Raw genomic sequence first — 22264 nt, forward strand, 5'->3', positions numbered from 1 at the left:
CGAGGCCACTTTTGTAGTGAACAAGATAAATACGGGTCTTGTTAATAAGAAAAGTGATTGCCGGATATTAATTATATTTCGGCACAGGTTTGATTCACTTGTACACATATTACCTGAGTGAACTGATGTGCTAAATCCCTTTCACATTTAGGAGGAGGGCTACGCTCGTCCGGCGTACAGTGATCAGGGCAAGCTAACAATTTTTTTATCATTACATTAAGCTAAAAGTACTGTACCACTTAGAATGGTATTTTGCTCACATTGGTTGGACGTGTTGGTAAGATTTTGTTATGATTACCTTAATAGTCATTAAGCAACTTCAATTGCTATGTTGTCTTAACTGTCGTACTGAAGGGAATTACAGACAAAACTTTTTTCTACTGATCATGATTTCACTTTGAATATTGGCCGATTTTTGAAGTTAAAGTTTTCCCGTTACGTGTTACTTACCTGGCGTACACTGTTTCCTGAATTAAGTGCTGGCGAGCCTGTCAGAATAACTAAAGGATATATTGGCTGATACGTCCCAATTACGTGTTACGTGCTGGTCTGTTTCAAAGAACTAAAGAATAACAGTTTCTCAAGAAAGTGGAATAACTGCAGGATAGTTCGGCTGTTGTTTTTAATTAAGTGTTACGTGTGAGCCTATTTTAAGTAACTTCAAGCATAAGTTTTTTTTCTGATTTAAATGCTGCTGGCAAACCTCTTTCAATAACTGAGAGGCATATTGGCTAATGCTGTCTTAATGGAATGGTACTCGCTAAGCTGTTGAATAGCTAGGAATTACTGTTTTTTTAACTGAGAGTCATCTACTTATTGAAATAACTGCAGGGCTAATGCTTCTGAAATAATAACTATTGTCATTGGAACATTAGCTGATTATTACGTTAGTACCTAGTCATCATGAGCTGGAGTACATTGCCAACTGAATTTTATTCTGTTGAATTCTGGTCATTTTAAGTTTTCTTAAAGATTTCAATAAATGCAGTTGTGCAAAATATGGAACTCCAGCTCAGTCAATCGCTCAACATTTGGTCATAGAGCCCCAGTAGCCTGCTACGATCTGGAAATTTAGATTAAGCTACACCTAGTGCCTATTAGTAAATCATAGCTAATTTACTGCGGCAAAACAGCGACATAAGTTAAAAGTACAGTTATAATAATACACAACGTTAGAAATTTTACATATTGTGGTTTGCATATTAATGTACTAACCGTACCCGTTTCGTGCAGCGTTCTATTTGGTAACGTTTGCATATTCACTGACAGTTTACCTTCATCCATTTCATTTGATTAATGATACAATGTGTTAAGGTAAATAAGGTGGTGGAAACCATGGACTGGCATTCAGGTGATCAAGTGTCTCATCTCGAAGTTTTCCTTTGTCCATGTTCGGTCATCAACGGCAAATTCTGGAGGTACGTCTTTCCTGTTCAATGTTTTTAGTAGACTTTCCGAAGGGCTGGTGCTGGATAACATCAGGATTGTTCGTAGGTCTTCAATGAGGAAGAATTTCCTCGCCAGCAGGTATACGTCCGGATCCTTTTGTCTTGGACACTCCAATTGCTTTCTTTATACAGGTTGATTTACTCTTTCAATGGCCGTTACGTTATTCACTGTGAGATATACTCCGATGATTTCTATGTCGTAAGTCGATTGTCGCTCTGAATAGTTCCATTGTGGTCTCTAGGCTGAGTGATGAAACGTGTTATGTTTCATGGATAGTTATTATTGCTTGCATTGCTTTTTCTGTTACATGTTTTGTTAAACATTTGGCACTTGTTTTTATCGTGCCCCATAGGTACTTGAAGTCTGGCTCGATCTTCAGTTTTCTCTCCCATATGAAGGCCTCAGCTGATACAGAAGCTCTTCCTCTGTCGAAACACGCGACCGCTACGGTCGCCGGTTCGAATCCTGCCTCGGGCATGGGTGTGTGTGATGTCCTTAGGTTGGTTGGGTTCAAGTAGTTCTATGTTCTAGGAGATTGATGACCTCAGATGTTAAGTCCCATAGTGCTCAGAGCCATTTGAACCATTTGGGCTCTTCCTCTCTTTCTGAGCACCATCGTTCCTGTTTTTGCCACACTTATTTCGAAGTTGTATTCGACGCACCAGTCTTCCGTATCATTTATTGCTTCTTGTAGCTTTGCAAAGTCATTCTGGCCTGTTACAATGTCGCCTGCATATAGGTATGAGATTACACCCTTCCTGTGCTGTATTCTTACAGTTTCTTCTCTGTAAGGATACATAATAGTGGGCTCAGTGAGTCTCCCTGAAGTACTCCGTTTGATTGGAATATCGGCTCTGGTGGGAGAGTATTGCGCTTGTGATTCGTGTCCTCTACTTATAGTTCCCTCTAGTTTCTTTATCACTAGTTTCAGTTTATAAAGTCAAAGGCTTTTGTGAATTCTGTGAATGCTACATAAAACTTTTCTCTCTCTACAGAACTTACCATACGCTCTTTAGTAGGAGTTCTATTGCGGTCAGTCTTAATCTTCCTTTTCTTAATCTGGTTTTCGAGTAGGTGTTCGTCGATTGTTTGGCTTATTCTTCCCGTTATTATGTTTTTGAATACTTTGAAAGGTACGTTTTCTAGTGCTATGCCTTTGTATTTGCTAGGTTCCTTCGGGTCTCCTTTCCCTCCATATAGCACTTTTATTATTGACTGTTCTGGAATGGAGGCTGCACTTGTAGAGTTTTGCCCACAGTGGAGTTGCAATTTGGGCCATATCTTTTAAGCATTCGCTATAAAGTCTGTGAGGGTCTGCAGCTGTTTTGTTCTTGGTGCTGTTAATGGCATCTTTGACATCTTCTGTGGCTAAAGGGACCCAATCCGTAGCAGTTGGTAGCATTGTCTCCTGTCTGCCCTTTGGTCTACCTTGCAGTCCTTCCCTGTTTAATATGTCGTGGAAATGCGTCTGACATTCTTTTGTATCGATGTAATGTGTTTCGGCTAGTGCTCTGGGGCTTAGTAAAATATACGGAACTCTTGCGGCTTCCTCCATTAGTTTGTCTCCTTCTCTTTCCCAGAATGTTCTCTTCTTATCTTTTACAGTGATCTTATAGAACATGGTTAGGCCGTGTCTGTCTGTCGCCCGGAGTGCTAGTATGTGTTACACCACCAGTCTGCTCGAGTTTGTTCAGGCAATCGTCATTGTCGGTTGGATCGATCGGTTGGTCGGTCGCGCACTGTGACACAAGATGACTTGTCCGTCTTGAGCGTCGGCGCATGTAAGGTCGCCACGTCAGTCGAGTGGGCCGCGCCGTATAGCGAGGGGTAGTGGCTTCGCGGCCGACACGAGAGGAACAGGAGCCAACCCACGACATCGGTCTGGCCGGTGCGAGCTGCTACGCCGTGAGACGGCGTCTGTTGAAGCGGCTGGCAGCAGACGGTTCGCGAGATCGAGTTGGGGGTGGTGCGCCAGGTCTTCCTCAGACATCGCAGTGTATTAGAAGGTAAGTGATTCGTGATATGTTGTTTCATTTACTTGCTAAATTCTACTTGTTTTCTTGGTCAGTCACTCGTCTCCAGCTTTGTCTCTCGTCCGCATTTGTTAGGCAGTTAGTGTCTATCTGACTGCCGTACGTTAATAGCTGCCTCTGTCATGTTTGTCGGATTCGGTGCTAACGAATTTATTGCTTAATGTATATAGGGCGAATTCCAGAAATATGTTTTTATCTTGCCTATCATCTTGAGAGCCGGTATATGTGTAATGTAGATCATGTTTGTACATTTTATTTAAGACTGCATTTCATGGGTTTTTATTTAAATGGTCATTTTAGTATATAAAGTTGCCAACCTTCCACCGTAAGAGTTTTCTTTTAAAAACAAGTTACACTTTCGGTAGCAAGTAATTATTTTAATCCGAGTGTTTTGTACCGTTCCCATCCCTCCTACGGGGTGCATAGTTTATGTGTTTGTGTGAGTTGTTAAAAATTTTTAGTTTAAAGTAATCTGGTGTGTTGCAGATTTGCACCAGTGTACTCTTTCAGAGGTTGTTGTGAGCGGTCGTGACTACGGCCGTGTTAAAAGGGAGCGGCAAGGCCCTCAGCCCGAAAGCTCATACTGTAAAAAAAAAAAAAAAAAAAAAAAAAAAAAAAAAAAAAAAAAAAAAAAATTTATTTCTGCCTCTGAATAAATTGTAACTTGATATTTAGAGGGTGCTTTCTGATTATAATTTTAAATTTTTTTTTAAAGGGAAGGGTTTTTAGGAATAAAATTTCCTTTTGTTGAAAATTAATTTGTTTTCATCAGTTACCCACTGGCAACTACTTCTACGCTCACATAGTGTGATTAAATGTGTTAATGTTCTTGATGAATCGCTAGTAAATAAAGTAAATTCTTTAAGAAAAGATTTTGAAAGTAAATTCACGGTTCAATCGTCTCTCAGCGTAAATCGTGAGGAGTGTAGGGTTATCTCCGCACCATTTTAGTTAACGTTGGCTTTTAATTACATGTTTTCTTAGCCTGTAATCATTTTTTACACTTCTTTTGTCCTGGGATTGGTGGCTTGTCTGAGGTGTTCTCCTATCGCTTCTGCTACTTCCTCTACTAACGAATTGTCTTCGGCATTTCAATTTCTTTTATATCGTCTAATTTTTCGTCCAGCGAAGTTACTAGTGAGCGCTCCAGTAAAGTAGCTTTGGGTTTGGCATAAGGTGGCCGCTGCAGTTTATTAATGTGTACTCAACTGTAGTACTAACTGGATACATCAGGTGTGTGCTATGTGTATGGCCATGTTACGGTCAATGTCCTTTCGTAATCGAGGTTGCTTTCCCATTTAACATTTTATGAGGTCTGTGAATTTGAAGTTTATATCAAACGACTTTTCATTGCAGTTGTTGAAGTTGCATATTGTTCGAAGAGATATTTTTATTCGATCTTTAGAGTGTTCTCAGAGGTGTTAGTTGGACTCAGGCCACTTTAGATGTACAGGAGTCTGTGGCAATGCGTCCGCTTTACACTTGTAGGGTCTCTCAGCACATGAGTGGCGCGCTGTCATTGCTACTGACGTCCCTTTGGTCGAGATGGGCGGGTCTCCTCACCTGGCGCTGGCTCACAACAACTACGTCAGGTGGTCCAGTTTGGCATCGGATTGAGATACTTGTTGATGAAGTTTGAGTCGAACTCGAAAAACTTAAAGAAACGAAACTGAAAAATAAAAAAGTGCTTCAGCCCAACCACTCCAGTGCTCCTCCCCCCCAACCCCGTTACCCTGGCACTTAGTACAGTGAAAGATTTTTAATACTGCTTTGTTTGAAGGTAATGAATCTGTCCTCTCACCAACTGCTGAGGATCTGGGAAAGATACTCATTTTCTATATGCACGTCCGTTTTCAGTTAGACGAAAGATGCTGAGAGTTACGCATAGCTTCTGGTAGCTATCTGCCAGATGCAGCATACGGCTTAACGCTTGCGCTGTTCAAGCTACGCTGGCGGCCCCTCATAGACGTGAGATTTCTATCGTTCGCTGCAGTGCGGCCGGGGTTACGCAGCTGCTTGGCGTTACTCACAGGTCGCCGGTTGCGTCTGCTGCGTGGCGAGGCCGTTGCGTCACTGCGATGGCGGTCGCGATAGCCGCGGTGAAAACGAGCAGCCGCTGCAACACCACACAGGACATTGTAAACAACAACAACAGCGGCGGCGGAAGAGGCTGCGCTGTCCGATCTGGAACGCCACAGCAGTTTGTCAGTGCGCAGCGTTATCGGGCAACCAGAGCCTAGCTGCGGCTGAGGAAGATGTCACACTGGTTAGTGAGGCTACGTCTAGATCTACAGGTTGTTTCCGTAAGAGCGTTAAAAATTTTGACAGGACGTAGAGGCTACTCCACTGAACAATTTGAGGTAGGGAACCTGGGGTCGGAGAAGTCAGCTTAAGGAGACAATACGAATAAAATCAAGTTACTGTGTCCTTTCTTATTTATATTAGTTACAGTTGACTGCAAATACCATCACTGACACAGTGAATGTACCGTTTGTACATCCCTGGTGTGTTTCGAATCACCTCACAGGCAGCTACAATTCTGGCAACTAATTCCATCTTCGTATTCAGTGTGGTCTCATACACAAGTGACTTTGGGTATCCCAATAGGAAATAATCAAGGGGATTCAGATCAAGTTCTAACAACCCTACCACAACAAAGGTCAGCATTTAATAACGGTTGTGGTGTTGCTCACGCTGCTAAATACTGCATTTTCGGGCAACAACTAAGTTATTATGTGGCAGGTGTTATTAGAGCACAGTTAATAGTCATCTCATGTAATAATGAAAAAACTAGGCACTCATCTTTTTGTGTTTCCCACGCTGGTCTCGTCGTAAAATCATGGCTCAATCGTTAAAAATCTAGGTGACTATGATTCCAAGCTCGGATGCAAAGAGGCTTGGGTTTTATTCTGCTATATTCAAAAGTTATGTAGATGCGCTTCACAAACCATTCTTAAAGATTACACTTTTCCTGGAAAATGGTGATGTAAAAAAATTATCAGCACTCCGAATTTTAGTTACACCTCCTTTTAATTGCTTTTATTGCAATATCACGTGACACACAAACATCACTTCACAATACAAAACATACTTGAAAACATCTTCCTCACAGTCACTGTTAAAGTTCACATTTTATAAGCTGACTACGTTATGCGTCTTTCCAACATGACGTCCAACACTTGACTTTCTCAAGGTCCGACTCTCTAACAACTCAACAACTAACTAACCTATCACTTACGCGCCCAAAAATCAGAGTTACAAGTACGTCAAATATCATAGTGACAAAAGAAAGAATACACATAAGAATAATATCATTGCAATATAAACATATCGATGTGTCAAAAGTGAAATCAAATCTGAATGTTGTCTCAGAAATATCTTAAGTAGTTAACAGAAATACAGTACAATATTACTGGTATCGAGAGGTTCAGGTGAGGTACCATAATGGTTACGTAATTCAAGTACCATTACAAAGTGATCTCGCAGACAAAGGACTAGGACCTATTCTTCCAATCCAGCGACCAGAAAATACACCTTTGAGATCGTTGTGGACATCCACACTAAAGCGAGGCAGTGCACTGTGAAGTTTTACCTACATCCTCTCGCGAACAGCTAAAGGATCGTTCTCCAACAACGCAGGTAGAACTGTTTGCACGAACCTCAAGTACAGGTTGCCATTCAGACGGTTGCCATTCACACGGACAGATAGAAGATATGGCCCAATGAAATTGTCGCCTACAATGCCGGACCAGATATTCACGGCAAAATGTGCTTGATGGTGTGACTTTACTACAGGGTGTCGGTTTTCTTCATCCCAAACATGGCTGCTCCTGCTATTCGATCAAATGAGGCCTCGTCAGTAAACAGCACGATTTGGAGAAAATGAAGTCTATCAATCTGTCATTGTAACAACCACTGACACAATGCGACCCGTGGTGCAGAGTCAGTCACAAGCTTTAAATAGATTCGTTATGGGTGATATGGATATAATTTTTGTTCAGAGAGTATTCGTTACAGGCTAGTATGTGCAGCGCCTATTTCACGTCAATACGACGAGTACTTGTAGTGGGGTCCGCTGGAGCACGTTGCAGCACCTTCTATTCAGAATCGGGTGTGCGAGTGGTCCTCTTGTTGCAATGTCCCTCGTTTCTTCTTTGCAGTGAACCAGTCTCCTTAATTCGCTGATCGAGAGAAATAAACACTCGTCATGACGGATGATGATGTCTGTTAGGAAATCGTTCCCTGTACAGCCTCTCAATAGTAAGAGCATTGCAACGTACTTATCCATACACAAGGTGCAAGTCAATGAATTCTGCGAAACTGTGCCGGTACAACACCATCGCATAGTACTGTACATCTCTGAATACCAGTGAGTAATGAGTGGGTCTGTCTGACGCCCTCCTATAGGTGAAGCTAACCTCCCTTCTTTGTATACCTTTAATATACTCTGTTAGTTCAATTTCGTACGAGTCCCATATACTTGGTAAATAGTATAGGATGCGCTGCACGAGTGTTTTGTAAGCACTGTCCGTGGCAGACCCTATTTTCCTAGAACACTGGAAATGACGTCTCCCACCTGCTTTACCTGTGACTGAGACTATATGATCGTTACACCTAGGTATGTTATGAGTCAACCGTTTGCTGTTGACACTCGTTGATATTGTACTCAAACGAAGTTATGGGTATTGGTTCCTTGAATTACAGAATTGTATAATTCTGGTCATTTAAAGCTAGCTTCAGATATTTACACCACTTACAAATCTTATCAGTTTCTGAGTGAACAACGTGCATATCTTTTCAGACTGTGATTTATCACATATAACGGCAACATCTGCGAAAAGTCCGAGGTTACTGTTAATATGCACTGTAAGATAATTAGTACATAATATAAACAGCAAGGGTACCAACACGCCTAGTACACACATATATCTGTCGATGACTGTCCAATCCAGTCAATAATTTCGCTTCATACCCGATACGGCTGTAGTTATGATAATACCCGCTTCATGGTAATGAATTAAGTGATATTCGGAAATCAGTCGATACTGCACTATTGAGACACTTGTAAATTGTTTTTTTTTTTTAAAAAAAAAGCGCGAGTCAGATTTTTCATGAAGACTTTTCAAAATCCATGTTGGTTGACATGAAATAGTTCATTCTATTCGGACTGCTTCATTACACTCGACCTCAGAATATGTTCTGAGACTCTACAGACAGCTGTATGTCGAGAGAGTTTTGCCGGCACTTTCGTGGATAGCTTCTGCTACCTTTCTTTAAGGCTGGTGTGACCTGTGCTTCTTTGCAACTACTGTGCACAGTTTTCTGTTCGATAGGTCTACGCCATATTTTCGGTAAAAAAAGGAGTAATTGAACTGGAAATTTTGTTTAGAATCTGATAACAGATTATATCGGATCCTATAACTTTGTACAATTTATGCGTTTCCACATGTTGCTTAGTGCCACCGAAACTAATCTCTACGCGGAATGGACAAAAATATGGAAACTGTGCCGTCTCCCAGCGTAATTGTTCTCTGTGAACTTACGTGAGAAAAGAAAATATTTTTCGTTAATATGTGAAAACCACTGGCTCTTTTCATGTGAAGTCCATCGAGTGAGGAGGACAAAGGCAATAAGCATGATTATTATCTGTGTAGACAATGACTGTTCATTTTCATTTGTGTGACAGAAGACATTGTACATTTCTGAATATTACCGCTGATCTAATGTTTCAGCTCCTGAGACAAAAACAGATCAGGTTCATGTGTTGCTTTTGCTTTGGTGTTCAATAAAGTAACTGCGCTACAACGTAACTTCAATAAAAGGAAATAATTATGATCAATTATTTAGCACACCGAAGTATTGGGTGTAATAAGTCTGCGTTAACATTGTTACAGTTTAAAAGATTGTAAGAAGGTCTGTGATAAAAATAATTAACTATTTTGTATTTAAAATACAATTTCATACAACATGTTACAATTACACTACACTACACACGAACACCAAAACACCCCAAAAACAACACATTACCTTACCTAATACAGTGTTGGAAAAACGTTGACATTCAAAAGTGGTTCCAGTTGTCTCGGAATGAATAAATACGTGTCCTGTATGGTTTCCAAGGGAATGTTGTTCCATTATTTTGCAAAACAGTGACAAGTTCAGGTGGTGGAGATGAAAAGCGATCACGCAGCCTTCTCTCCAAAGTAGACCACAAGGGCTCAATAAGATTGAGATCTGGTGACTTTGGTGGCCATGGTAGCTGCGGCAATTCATCCAGTCCTGGGTGATATGAGCTGTGTGAGTAGGGCTCTGTCATCTTGGGATACAGCATCACAATTTGAGAGCAAACATTGTACCATGAGATGGACCTGATCAGGCCACACAATCCTTGGCATTTACGGCGATCTCATAGGGCAGTCATGTGGAGCTTGGAAAACGACAATGGGACCCATGGAAATCCGCGACATGACTGCCCAAATCAATGAGAAACCATCATCATTTTTCACTGTTGGGACGTATACTTGCCAAGACATTGGAAACTGTGTGCAACAAAACTTGTCCGAGTGACACGCGTCCTTTGCTCCACAGTCCAGGTTTTATGACTTCAGAATGACGTTTTACTGTTCTGGGCATTTGAATCGCTGACAGGTTTTGGAATTCCGGCTCACCATGAAAATCCCAGTCTGTCGAGCTCCATTCGAGTTATTTTGGTGTGACTGAATTCACGACTGCGACATTCAGTTCTGCAGCTATTTTTCTAGCAGTCGTTCTCTTATTTTTCATCACAATCTTCTTCAGTGACCATCCGTCATGACCATTCACGACACACTTTCGTCAGCTTTGTGAGTTAGCGGATAAAGTTTTTCCGTGTTCCCTGTATGCGGTATAAATCTTCGATACTGTGCCTTTAGAAACACTAAACACCTCGGCTACGGAAGCGCGCACCATACGAGTGCCAACAATTTGAGCGCCGTCGTATCCACTTAGCTCCGACCTAATGCATTCACAGCTACACAGGACACTTGTTTCACGACTGACACTTTCAACGTATTGAGGACATTACGAAGGCGCCTTACGTCGTCAAATGCTACAGCGCAACGTGCAGGTATGGCTAGCGTTTTCATTCCTATTCAAGACTGGATTTCTCACGGTCTTCCCATATTTCTTTCCAGCCACCGAACATCATTCATATTTGCCGTAGTGGAGGGGTTGAACTCTGGGCAGCAACAATTTTTTCTGGAGGAATGCCTCTTCCATGAGAAACAGACTGAAGTTCTTAAAGAGAAAAACTTAGCGCAATCCAAGAGTTTCTTACCCCACACCCCGTTTGCTGCAGAATATTCAGGAGATCAATGAAAGAGAGCAAGCGGGCAATTTCGAGAAAATCGCAAGAGAACTGTTATGTATCTGTTATGTAACTGATGTATCTGTGCTTAGGTGCTTGACGTTGGAGTTCATCGTGTTTACGTTCGAGCTTCGTAAAACGAATGTGTATGGGCCAAGTTTCGACTCCCGGTCGAAACTTCACTTTTTTGGAACAACTATAAATTCTGTGCAATTTTTGAACAAGCGCGTTTTACGAGAATTTCTGTGAAGTGTATAAAATTTACAGTTAGGAAAAAAGTCTGTACCGCTCGAGAGTAATTGTGGGATCGAGTCTCCTCTAGGTCATAATTTCTCTCGTTTTTTTTTTAAATTCATTTAGAATACTTACATCACTTCAAAGTAAAATTCGTTAGATATCCACTAGTTAACACATATCTAATTGTCATTATTATAATTACATATCACGCAGAGAAATTATGTTTTTGTTACAAATTTAAATTCCTAATTACCGATCTTTTTAAAGATTGTTAGTAACGAATGTTTAAATCAAAAAACCCGTTTCAAATCAAAATTTTCCGATTTTATTGTACTTACGGAAATGGTCGTAGAATATGCACCTTCGTTTAAAAATTTGCATTGGCCGTAAAACCGATCCTCACCACGCACCTAACAAGTAAGCCATTCTACCAAAGACACACGCTAGCATTTAGAAGAATCGATCTAACTTTATGATATTAAAGACACTCAAAAATTCCGAAGTGAATTTTCTTGAGAATTTTTGTGAGTTGCATTTAACGGTTTTGTTAACTGACATGTGGGCCTGGAACTTCACGTGTTAAAAATAATTTTAAAAATCCGTTTGCCTTGTTGTATCCTTATCAGTTGACATCCAGTTATTAGTCCATATTCGATGTCACTGCTCTTCCTTGACCTATCCATTCTCCTGTTACCATTTCTCTACTGAGAAAACAATAGTGACCGTCTCTGTTTATACCGGCGGATTCGGTTCTGGTGGTACGCATTAGATAGGGATGTCGTGACATTTTTGATGGACAGTGTATTTTACTTAACAAAGGTGAGTCAAGCGGCACATTACAAGCAATAGTAGACGCCTATGTCTACATCTTCATACACAACCACAGGCAGCAGCTCATTTTGAAGGACAAGCCACAGGTTAATTACCATTTTACAACTTATTAACTTTACGTCCCGTACAGTTCCTTGAGACGGAAAATCTTCTGTCCAGGAATCAGCACGGTTTTAGAAAGCACCGCTCGTGCGAAACGCAGGTTGTCCTTGTCTCACGTGGTACCTCGTGAATTGTGGATGAAGGGAAACAGACGGATTCCATAGTTCTATATTTCCGTTACCGTGACCCACTGCAGACTGGTAAGGAAGATATAAACACATAGAGTAGGCTCCCAGATATGTGAGCGGCTCGCAGACCTTTTTAGTAACAGAAAACACAACGTTTTCTTCGACTTCGAGTGTTCACTGTTATTTTCTATATACGAGGGCAGTTCAATAAGTAATGCAACACATTTTTTTTCTGAAACAGGGGTTGTTTTATTCAGCATTGAAATACACCAGGTTATTCCCCAATCTTTTAGCTACACAACACTATTTTTCAACGTAATCTCCATTCAATGCTACGGCCTTACGCCACCTTGAAATGAGGGCCTGTATGCCTGCACGGTACCATTCCACTGGTCGATGTCGGAGCCAACGTCGTACTGCATCAATAACTTCTTCATAATCCGCGTAGTGCCTCCCACGGATTGCGTCCTTCATTGCGCCAAACATATGGAAATCCGACGGTGCGAGATCGGGGCTGTAGGGTGCATGAGGAAGAACAGTCCACTGAAGTTTTGTGAGCTCCTCTCGGGTGCGAAGACTTGTGTGAGGTCTTGCGTTGTCATGAAGAAGGAAAAGTTCGTTCTGATTTTTGTGCCTACGAACACGCTGAAGTCGTTTCTTCAATTTCTGAAGAGTATCACAATACACTTCAGAGTTGATCGTTTGACCATGGGGAAGGACATCGAACAGAATAACCCCTTCAGCGTCCCAGAAGACTGTAATCATGACTTTACCGGCTGAGGGTATGGCTTTAAACTTTTTCTTGGTAGGGGAGTGGGTGTGGCGCCACTCCATTGATTGCCGTTTTGTTTCAGGTTCGAAGTGATGAACCCATGTTTCATCGCCTGTAACAATCTGACAAGAAATTGTCACCCTCAGCCACATGACGAGCAAGCAATTCCGCACAGATGGTTCTCCTTTGCTCTTTATGGTGTTCGATTAAACAACGAGGGACCCAGCGGGAACAAACCTCTGAATCTCCCAACTGGTGAACAATTGTGACAGCACTACCAACAGAGATGTCAAGTTGAGCACTGAGTTGTTTGATGGTGATCCGTCGATCATCTAGAACGAGTGTGTTCGCACGCTCCGCCATTGCAGGAGTCACAGCTGTGCACGGCCGGCCCGCACGCGGGAGATCAGACAGTCCTGCTTGACCTTGCGGCGATGATGACACACGCTTTGCCCAACGACTCACCGTGCTTTTGTCCACTGACAGATCACCGTAGACATTCTGCAAGCGCCTATGAATATCTGAGATGCCCTGGTTTTCCGCCAAAAGAAACTCGATCACTGCCCGTTGTTTGCAACGCACATCCGTTACAGACGCCATTTTAACAGCTCCGTACAGCGCTGCCACCTGTCGGAAGTCAATGAAACTATACGAGACGAAGCGGGAATGTTTGAAAATATTCCACAAGAAATTTCCGGTTTTTTCAACCAAAATTGGCCGAGAAAAAAAATGTGTTGCATTACTTATTGAACTGCCCTCGTACATAAATGATCTGGCGTACAGGTTGACCCGAGAGTCTGCGGCTGCTTACTGATAATGTTGTGGTGTACGGGGGGGTGTCGTCATTGAGTGATTGTAGGAGGATATATGATTCATGATTACTTGGACGAAATTTCTAGTTCGTTTGATAAATGGCAGCTAGCTCTAATTTTAGAAATGTGTAAGTTAAAGTGTAAAAGCGGGAAAAAGAAACTTGAATAGAGCATAATTAATGTGCTGCTCGACAGAGTAACGTCACTGAAATGTCTAGGCGTAACGTTGCCAAGGTGTGAGATGGAACGAACATTGGCTCATCTGCGACGCAGACCTCAAGTGGGACACTAGTACGACCCATTCTTGAGCACGCTACAGCTTGAGTATTTGGGATTCACACCAGTTCGGATTATAGAAATACATCGAAGCAGTTCAGAGGCGGGCTGCTATATTAGTTACCGGTGGGTTCGAATTAAGCGCAGATATTGCGGCGACGCTTCGAAAACTCAGATGGGAATCGCTGGAGACATCCGACGTTTTTCTCGAGGAACACGACTGAGAAAATTTACGGAACCGACAATCGAATCTGACTGCTGAATGATTTTACTACAGCCAACTTACACTTCGCGTAAGGGCCACTATGATAAGAGAACAGAAATCATGGCTCGTACGGAGGTATATAGATAGTCGTTTTCGCTTCATATTTTTTGCAAATAGAACACCAAAGGAAATGAATAGCAGTGGTACAGAGTACCTTCCGCTGCGCCGTGGACGGCTGCCTGCGGAGTACGTATGGAGATGTAGATGTAAATGTGACTCCTTATATGTCTCTGTAATATCTAATATACTCTTTGTGGACCCTATGTGAGTTATACGTATGAGGATGTAGTACATTCTTAGTTCATACTATTTCTTAAGAGTTTTTAAGTAGGCTCTCGCCAGACAGTTGACGCCCATTTTTAGGCGTCTGCTAGTTATTTTACGGCATAGCTGTAACGTTCTCCCGGAGTCAAACAAACATGTTTCAAGCTGTTCTTCTTTCCCTTCCTTCAAAATCGCTTGTTAGTCTCATCGGTATGTTCCTCATCCATTTACGATGTATATGGTGGGTCGTATAAGTGTTTTGTAAGACTTCTTTGTAGACTCTTCCAGTACCTCACCAACGAATCTACGTCAGCTGCCTATTTTTCCTACGACAAGTATATGTGATCGTTATACGAGGACATGCTGAAAAATAATTCCTCCAATTTTTTAAAATTTTTTCTCAATATCGGTTGAGGTATTACATGTCATGCATATTATTCGGTTGACCCTGCGGCTTCACTGAGGCAATATGTAATCCCCTTACCGCTAGAGAGCTCCGAGCTGTAGCGTGTAGCATGAATGTCTGTAACGTAACTGTGTCGGTGCGTAAGAAACAACGTACTATAATCGACGATCTAATTGCAGAAAATGTGTCTGCAATTGAAAAACATAGAAGAACGAAAGCCGTGTACGGTGACGATTGACATCAGTAATGTGTGACGTTAGGTTGTTGGTGGTCGTATTGAAGGAAATGGTGGTGCGAAACTGTATACAGTGCCGCCTTGGTTCCATTAGATTTTCGTCTGTTTCCAAAACCTCGAGGACTTACTGTAATAGTGATGAAGCCAAGGACGTAGCCAAAGAGGAAGCGTAGGAGTTCCGGAACCCCCCCCTCCCCCCCTCACTAAAGGAAATTACACACGGCCTAGTTGCCGTGTAGTGAAATTGAAAGAGATTTTGTTTTTAATTCATACGGCGGAAAAGGGCTACCCCGTATCGAAAGTTAATAGTGCCATCGCTAGAATTAAATTACCGGTCTGTGGAGAGCACTATCAGCTATAACCCACCCATACTTCAGCCAAAACCAACTACAGCACATGGCCTTCGCTGAACTCGATTGTTATTTATCAATTAAGGTCTTACTAGCAGTGGATCTTAATATAAGTGCTGCCGTTCATTGGTTTTGCTCTGTGTGCTGTTGTAGTAGTTTTCAATAGCAGGTAACTTTGTATCAAGAAAGAAGAGGCAACCCAATTTTGATTCGTTCATTACCGTTATGGTAACTTAAAACATGTGCGTGCTACTATAATAGCCTAATTACCTAAAAATAGCAGTTTAATGTCAGCACAGGAGTCGTTACTTGGAGACTGGTAGGACTTCGAGGGTGTAATATTTCAGTATTCCACAACGCAGCGGAGCGGTAAAATAATATTAAAAAATATGATATTAAAGCCAGTGCATAAAAATACACTTTGATTTGCCTGTCGCCCAAAAATTGCGATGATCAACAATTTCTTTAAAAATTTGCTCAAAATTCTCTCATTAATAGCCGAAATGGCAAAATATCGCCCAATTGGTCACACGGGTGATATTCAGTTGCAAAAAGTAGTTCAGATACGGAAAGCAGAAGGGTATATGATGATGAAGTCGTTCGTTTCTATGAGATTTTTTCAGCAGACTGCTTGAATTCATCCAAGCCGACTGCGCTGAACAACCCCCGCACCTCGCCCCCCTCACAATTCGACCATACTATATTTACGTTCTTGTAACGCTATAATGGTTGAAGTGTGTCCTATGACTATCTTCAAACTGTAATGATTTAAGCTATGGAAATATTTTTTTCGTTACTTTTGTAACAGTATTTACCTTGATTTCGGGGAGCTGGGATAAATAGCATTTTCTTTCTTTTTTTTCGTTCTCAATTGTTTGCTGAATGTATTTCAATCTCTGTCTTCTGCTATAGTTTTTACTCTCTACGGCTCTCTCTAGCACAATGGAAGTTATTTCGTGATGAATTAACAGACGTCCAACCATCCTGTTCCTTGTTTTTGTCAGTATTTTCCAAACACTCCTTTCCTCGCCAATTCTCCGGACAACTTCCTCATTCCTTACCTTGTATTCTACCTAATTTCGAACGTTCTTCGGTAGCACCACATCTCAAATGCTTCGATTCTCTTCTTTTCCTATTTTCCCGCTGTCCATGCTTCACTACCATACAATAATGTGCCACAAACATACATTTTCAGAAATTCATTTCTCAGGTTAAGATGTATGTTTGATATTATTAGACGTCTCTTGGCTAGGAATCCCCTCTTTGCCAATGATAGTCTGCTTTTGATGTCCTCCTTTCTCTTTCCGTCGTGGGTCATTTTACTGGTAGGTAGCGGAATTCCTTAACGTCGTCTATTTCGTGACCATCAGCCCTGACGTTAAATTTAGTCGCGGCTCTCAGTTCTGTTACTTCTCATTACTGTCTTTCTTCGATTGATTCGCAATCCATATTCTGTACTCATTAGACGGTTGCTTCCATTAGGCAGATCATGTAATTCTTCCTTACTTTCACTCAGGATAGCAATGTCATCAGCAAATCGTAACATTGATATCCTTTCACTTTGAATGTTAATTCCACTCTTGAACCTTTCTTTCCTTTCACTCACTGCCTCTTCGATATATAGATGGAACAGGGGCGAAAAGCTACATCCCTGTCTCTTTTGATCCGAGCACTTCGCTTTTGATCTTTGACTGCTTTTATTCCGTTTTGGTTGTTGTACATGTTGTGTATTATCCGTCTCTCCCAATAGCTTACTCCTATTTACCTCAGAATTTCTAACATCTTACACCATTTGACATAGTCGAACGCTTTTTCCCGTCCACAGATCCTGTGAAAGTGTCTTGACATTTCTTTAATCTTGCTTCCATTATCAGAACTGCCTCTCTGGTGCATTTACCTTTGCTAAAGCCAAATTGACCTCCATCTAATACATCCTCTATTTTTCTTTTCTTATCCTTGTCAGCAGCTTCGATGCATGAGCTGTTCAACTGATTGTGCTATAATTCCCACACTTGTCATCTCTTGGAGTCATCAGAATTGTGTGGATGATGTTTTCCAGAAAGCCTGAAAGATTCCACACACTAACGTGATTATTGTTTTGTTTCCATTTCACCAATGACTTAAGAAATTCTGCTGGAATGTTATCTCTCCCGTCTGCCTTATTCGATCCTAATTCCTCAAAAGCTCTTCTAAATTCTGATTCTTTTATTGGATCCCACACCTCTTTTGTATCGACTTCTCTTTCTTCTTCGTCGTTAGACAAGTCTTCCCCTCACAGAAGCCTTCTATGTACTCTTTTCACCTATCTGCTCTCTCTGCATTTACCAGTCGAATTCCATTGACCTCTCTATACTACCAACCTTGCTTTTAATTTCATTTTTCTGTATGCTGAGGGAGTCCTTCCGACAGTCATTTCTTTTCCGACTTCTTCACAGTTTTCATGCAGCCACTTCACCTTAGCCTCCCAGCACTTCCTATTTGTTTCATTCCTAAGTGACTTGTATTTTTGTATCCATAAATTTCCCTCAATATTTTTGTACTTCCTTCTTTCGTCGATGGACTGAAGTATTCTTCTGTTATCTATGCTTCCTTCGCTGTTACCTTAATTGTATCTGCGTCTTTCTTTGCAACTTCTGTGCTTGCCCTTTTTACGGAATTTATTTGCTCTTCGACTGCACTGGCTACTTAGCCAGAGAACTTCTAGCGTATGTCTTCATTCCTTAGAACTTTCTTATCCCATGTCTTTACACATGGGGTTCTTCCTGACTATTTCTAAATTGTGATCTGAGTCGACATCTGCTCCTGGGTACAACTTACAATCCAGTATCTAATTTCGTAATCTCTACCTCGTCATAATGTAATCTAATTGAAATGATCCCGTGCGTCCAGATCTTTACCATGTGTACGTCTTCCTCTTGCGATTCTTAAACAGAGTATTCGCTGTTACTAGCTGAAATTTATTGCAGAACTCAGTTAATTTTCTCCTTTCTCATTCCTAGTACCAAGCTCATATTCTACCGTAACTCTTTTTTCTACTCCTTCCCCTACAACCGCATTCCAATCCTCCAATGACTACAAGATTTTCATCTCCCTTTACGCACTGAGTTACCCGTTCAGTACACTCGTATAATTTCTCTATCTCTCCATCTTCGTCTTGCGATATCGGTATTTACATCTGAACTATCGTTGTCTGTGTAGGTTTGCTGTTGATTCTGATGAAAATAACTCAGTCACTGAACTGTTCACAATAACTGACTCTCTGCCCTACCTTCCCAGTCATAACGAATCCTACTCTCGTTATACCTTTTCTACCCCTGTTGATGTTACCCTGTACTTATCTGACCAGAAAACCTTATCTTCTTTCCATTTCATTTCAATGACCTCCACAATATCAAGACTGAGCCTTATCATTTCCTTTTCGAGATTTTATAGTTTCCTGCTATGTTCAGACTTCTGGCATTCCACGGCCTGACTCCTAGAAAGTTACTTTTCGTTGGTTATCCAGTCTTTTTCCCAAGGTTACAGTCCCCTTGACCAGAATCTTCAGCCAATAGCAAGAACACCAAGACAATTTTTCAGTTACAGGCCACATTTCCTGTCGATGCACGTTGTGTGTCTTTGATGCAGTAGTTTTCATTGCCTTCTGCATCCTCATGCCATTGATCATTGCTGATTCTTCCACATTTAGGGGCAGTTTACCACCTCAATGGTCGCCCTCTTTGACAAGGCCGTTGGTTGAATGAGGATGACATCTTACGCCGGAAGTCTTAGGCCTCAATTACTGATGAGCGTTGTTGTGGATTACTAATACTAATCAAACGCGCGTGCGCGCGCGCACACATATACACACACACACACACACACACACACACACACACACACACACACACACACACTGTTGATAATATATGTTATACCTATTTTAAGAAAAATTTTTCTTCCCTCATTTTAAAGACCATTTACTATTTGTATGAAGGTCTCCTGAAAGTAAGTTATGCATCTAAAATAAAAAATAAATATATTTATTTTCGGAATAAATAAAACCATGAGCCTTTTTAAGGTCCTCTTTAAGAAATCGGACCCTCCCTCCTTTCTTATCAAAATCCTGGCTACGACCTCGATGAAGAGTTGCAAGCAGGGTTGAGGTAGCGACTCGTTCATCGTAGACAAGCATCCTACAATGACGGTAGCAGCCAACTGGTCTCTCGACAGCAGAAATGCATTTTTTAATTAATTGAGAAATGAACAAGTAGTATTGTGGTTTAAAGATGTAGAATGTTAATAAAGTTTGTTTTATGTACAAAGCTTTTAGAGTTATCAAGTAAAAACGCATTTGTATTTCGTATCCTCGTCAGTTTTTCCTCTCAGATAATTATATGAGCTGGCTGATTCCAGTTGCGACTCATTGATATTTTAGTTGTAGCAGTCTACGGATTTGCCTGTTTTCAGGTGTAGAGTTTTGCATTTCTGAACATTAACAGTATGCTGCTACTCTTTGCACCGCTATGATATCTTAACTGAATATTTATGTAGATTTCTTCAGATAGACTTTAATTACAGGTAACTGATTCATCTGAAATGTTTCGATTTTACTATTTATATTGACTGACAGGTAATTAACGTAAAACATGAACAACAAAGACCTCAACGAACTTCCACAGCACACTCCTGAATTTACCACACCTGTCCATGATTCTGCATCTGAGAACCGTGCTGTGTCTTCTTTATCAAAAATCTTCATTGAATTAAAAAACTGTGCTTAGTATTACAGATAATCGCAATTTCATCAGCAAGCGTGGGTGTGGTTCTGAGCCGGCCGTGCGGTTCTGGGCGCTACAGTCTGGAGCCGATCGACCGCTACGGTCACAGGTTCGAATCCTGCCTCGGGCATGGATGTGTGTGATGTCCTTAGGTTAGTTAGGTTTAATTAGTTCTAAGTTCTAGGCGACTGATGGCCTCAGAAGTTAAGTCGCATAGTGCTCAGAGCCATTTGAACCATTTTTTGTGGTTCTGAAAGAAAGCCCATAAGGAAGTCGAGTAGGCGCGCGTGACCGGTGAATTTTTCCAATTACTGGACACATTACATTATTCAAGAGATCAGCCATCCTCTGGCCGTAGAACCCTATTCAGTTTTACCGATCTGAGCTGTTACCGAATGGCACTGACGTCACCGACTAGCTTTCTAGCCGAGCGGGGTAATGCAATGGCAAGCACAGTCGAGTCACATTCGGTCACAGAAATATAGGTTTTCCATAATTTCCGTAAATCGTTTGAGGCAAGTTCCGGGATGGTTCTTCATGTCATCTTTCCAGTATCTACATCATTCATCCTTATATAGCTGCGGGAATTAAACGTAAGGCCCTGATGAAGGCTAGCTGCAACGCTGGCCGAAACGTTGGCGCATTTTAAATTATGACGATGCGGTCTGATACCCTGAAGAATTTTATTGAAGATGACAACGGCCGCGGAAGCCTTTGCTTACAGGAAGCAGAAAAATTTGAAAACAGTTTTCAGTACCCGTGTTTTTGGTTTCCTGCCATTAATTTTAATTTCTGTGTCATCCGCGACTGTCTGGAAGTAATGACTGCCAGTGGCAGATTCTACATACGATGAGAACCTCTTTGCAGTTATGGTAGAGGTTTATCGATAATATTCTGTTATGGTAATAAACGAAGGCTTCACGCTTCACACATTGCACTTGTGACAGCCACACACATTTCATTTGACATCTCTCTATCTGCAACCATACGACTTGCTTCATGCCAACTGTGCAATGTGTGCCATTTCCTCAGAAATTTCTTTGCAGAGACTTTAAGTCATCGATGGTCGTTCCAATAATGATCTGTTCCACTAGATGTATATCTATCCAAAGCTTTGCCTTGTTTTAAATCCACTTTTCCTCTATATACTTTTACAAGACTTGAGGTCGTGAAGTATGTAGAATAGCCATCGTATTTCGAATATAAAATGATTTATTTGTCTAGACGCACATTTATAGAACGATACGGCAATTTCGACTGTGCTAGCAATCATCTTCAGATCACTAAACCATTATTACTTTGTGTTACTCGTCACTTGTTGTACAATCAAGTGCCTCTTCAGAAATTTTCGGTAAGAAAGTTATCGTCTCAGGCCAGTGCCGTCAGACTTCAGGGCCTATATTCCGAGCGAGATGGCACAGTCGTTAGCATGCTGGACTCGATTTGGAGAAGATCACGGTTCAAATACCGTCCGACCATCCTGTTTTATATTTTCTGTGATTTCCCTAAATCGATCCAGGCGAATGCTGGGATCGGTCCTTTCCCATCCTTTCGCAACCCGATCTTGTTTCCCATATTTAATGACTGCACTGTAGACAGGACGTTTACCTCTAATTTTCCTTCCTTCGTTCCACTGACACATTTTGCACTATGGTTAAAGAAACCTGTGGCGGGCCGGCCGAAGTGGCCGTGCGGTTAAAGGCGCTGCAGTCTGGAACCGCAAGACCGCTACGGTCGCAGGTTCGAATCCTGCCTCGGGCATGGATGTTTGTGATGTCCTTAGGTTAGTTAGGTTTAACTAGTTCTAAGTTCTAGGGGACTAATAATCTCAGCAGTTGAGTCCCATAGTGCTCAGAGCCATTTGAACCATTTTTTGAAACCTGTGGCGGGGCCGCGAATCTCTGTGGTTTGATAGTGAGTACTTCGGAGTGCAGTAGTGGGGTTCCGGTTTCAAACATCTCAAGAGAGGCGGACAGAAAACGCTGCGCTTGACATCCAA

The 22264-nt window shown here is 41.5% G+C and overlaps 1 protein-coding gene across 1 annotated transcript in view; it reads right to left on the reverse strand.

Moving 5' to 3' along the window:
- LOC126203100 (uncharacterized) overlaps positions 1-22264 on the reverse strand; it is an 88832-nt gene that overhangs the window by 45946 nt on the left and 20622 nt on the right. Inside the window, exon 2 of the mRNA XM_049937341.1 lies at positions 5513-5598. Within this exon, the coding sequence (XP_049793298.1) occupies positions 5513-5598 (86 nt within the window). The remainder of the gene's footprint in view (positions 1-5512; positions 5599-22264) is intronic.

This window comes from Schistocerca nitens, chromosome 9 (genome assembly GCF_023898315.1).
Source record: "Schistocerca nitens isolate TAMUIC-IGC-003100 chromosome 9, iqSchNite1.1, whole genome shotgun sequence".
NCBI lineage: Eukaryota > Metazoa > Arthropoda > Insecta > Orthoptera > Acrididae > Schistocerca > Schistocerca nitens.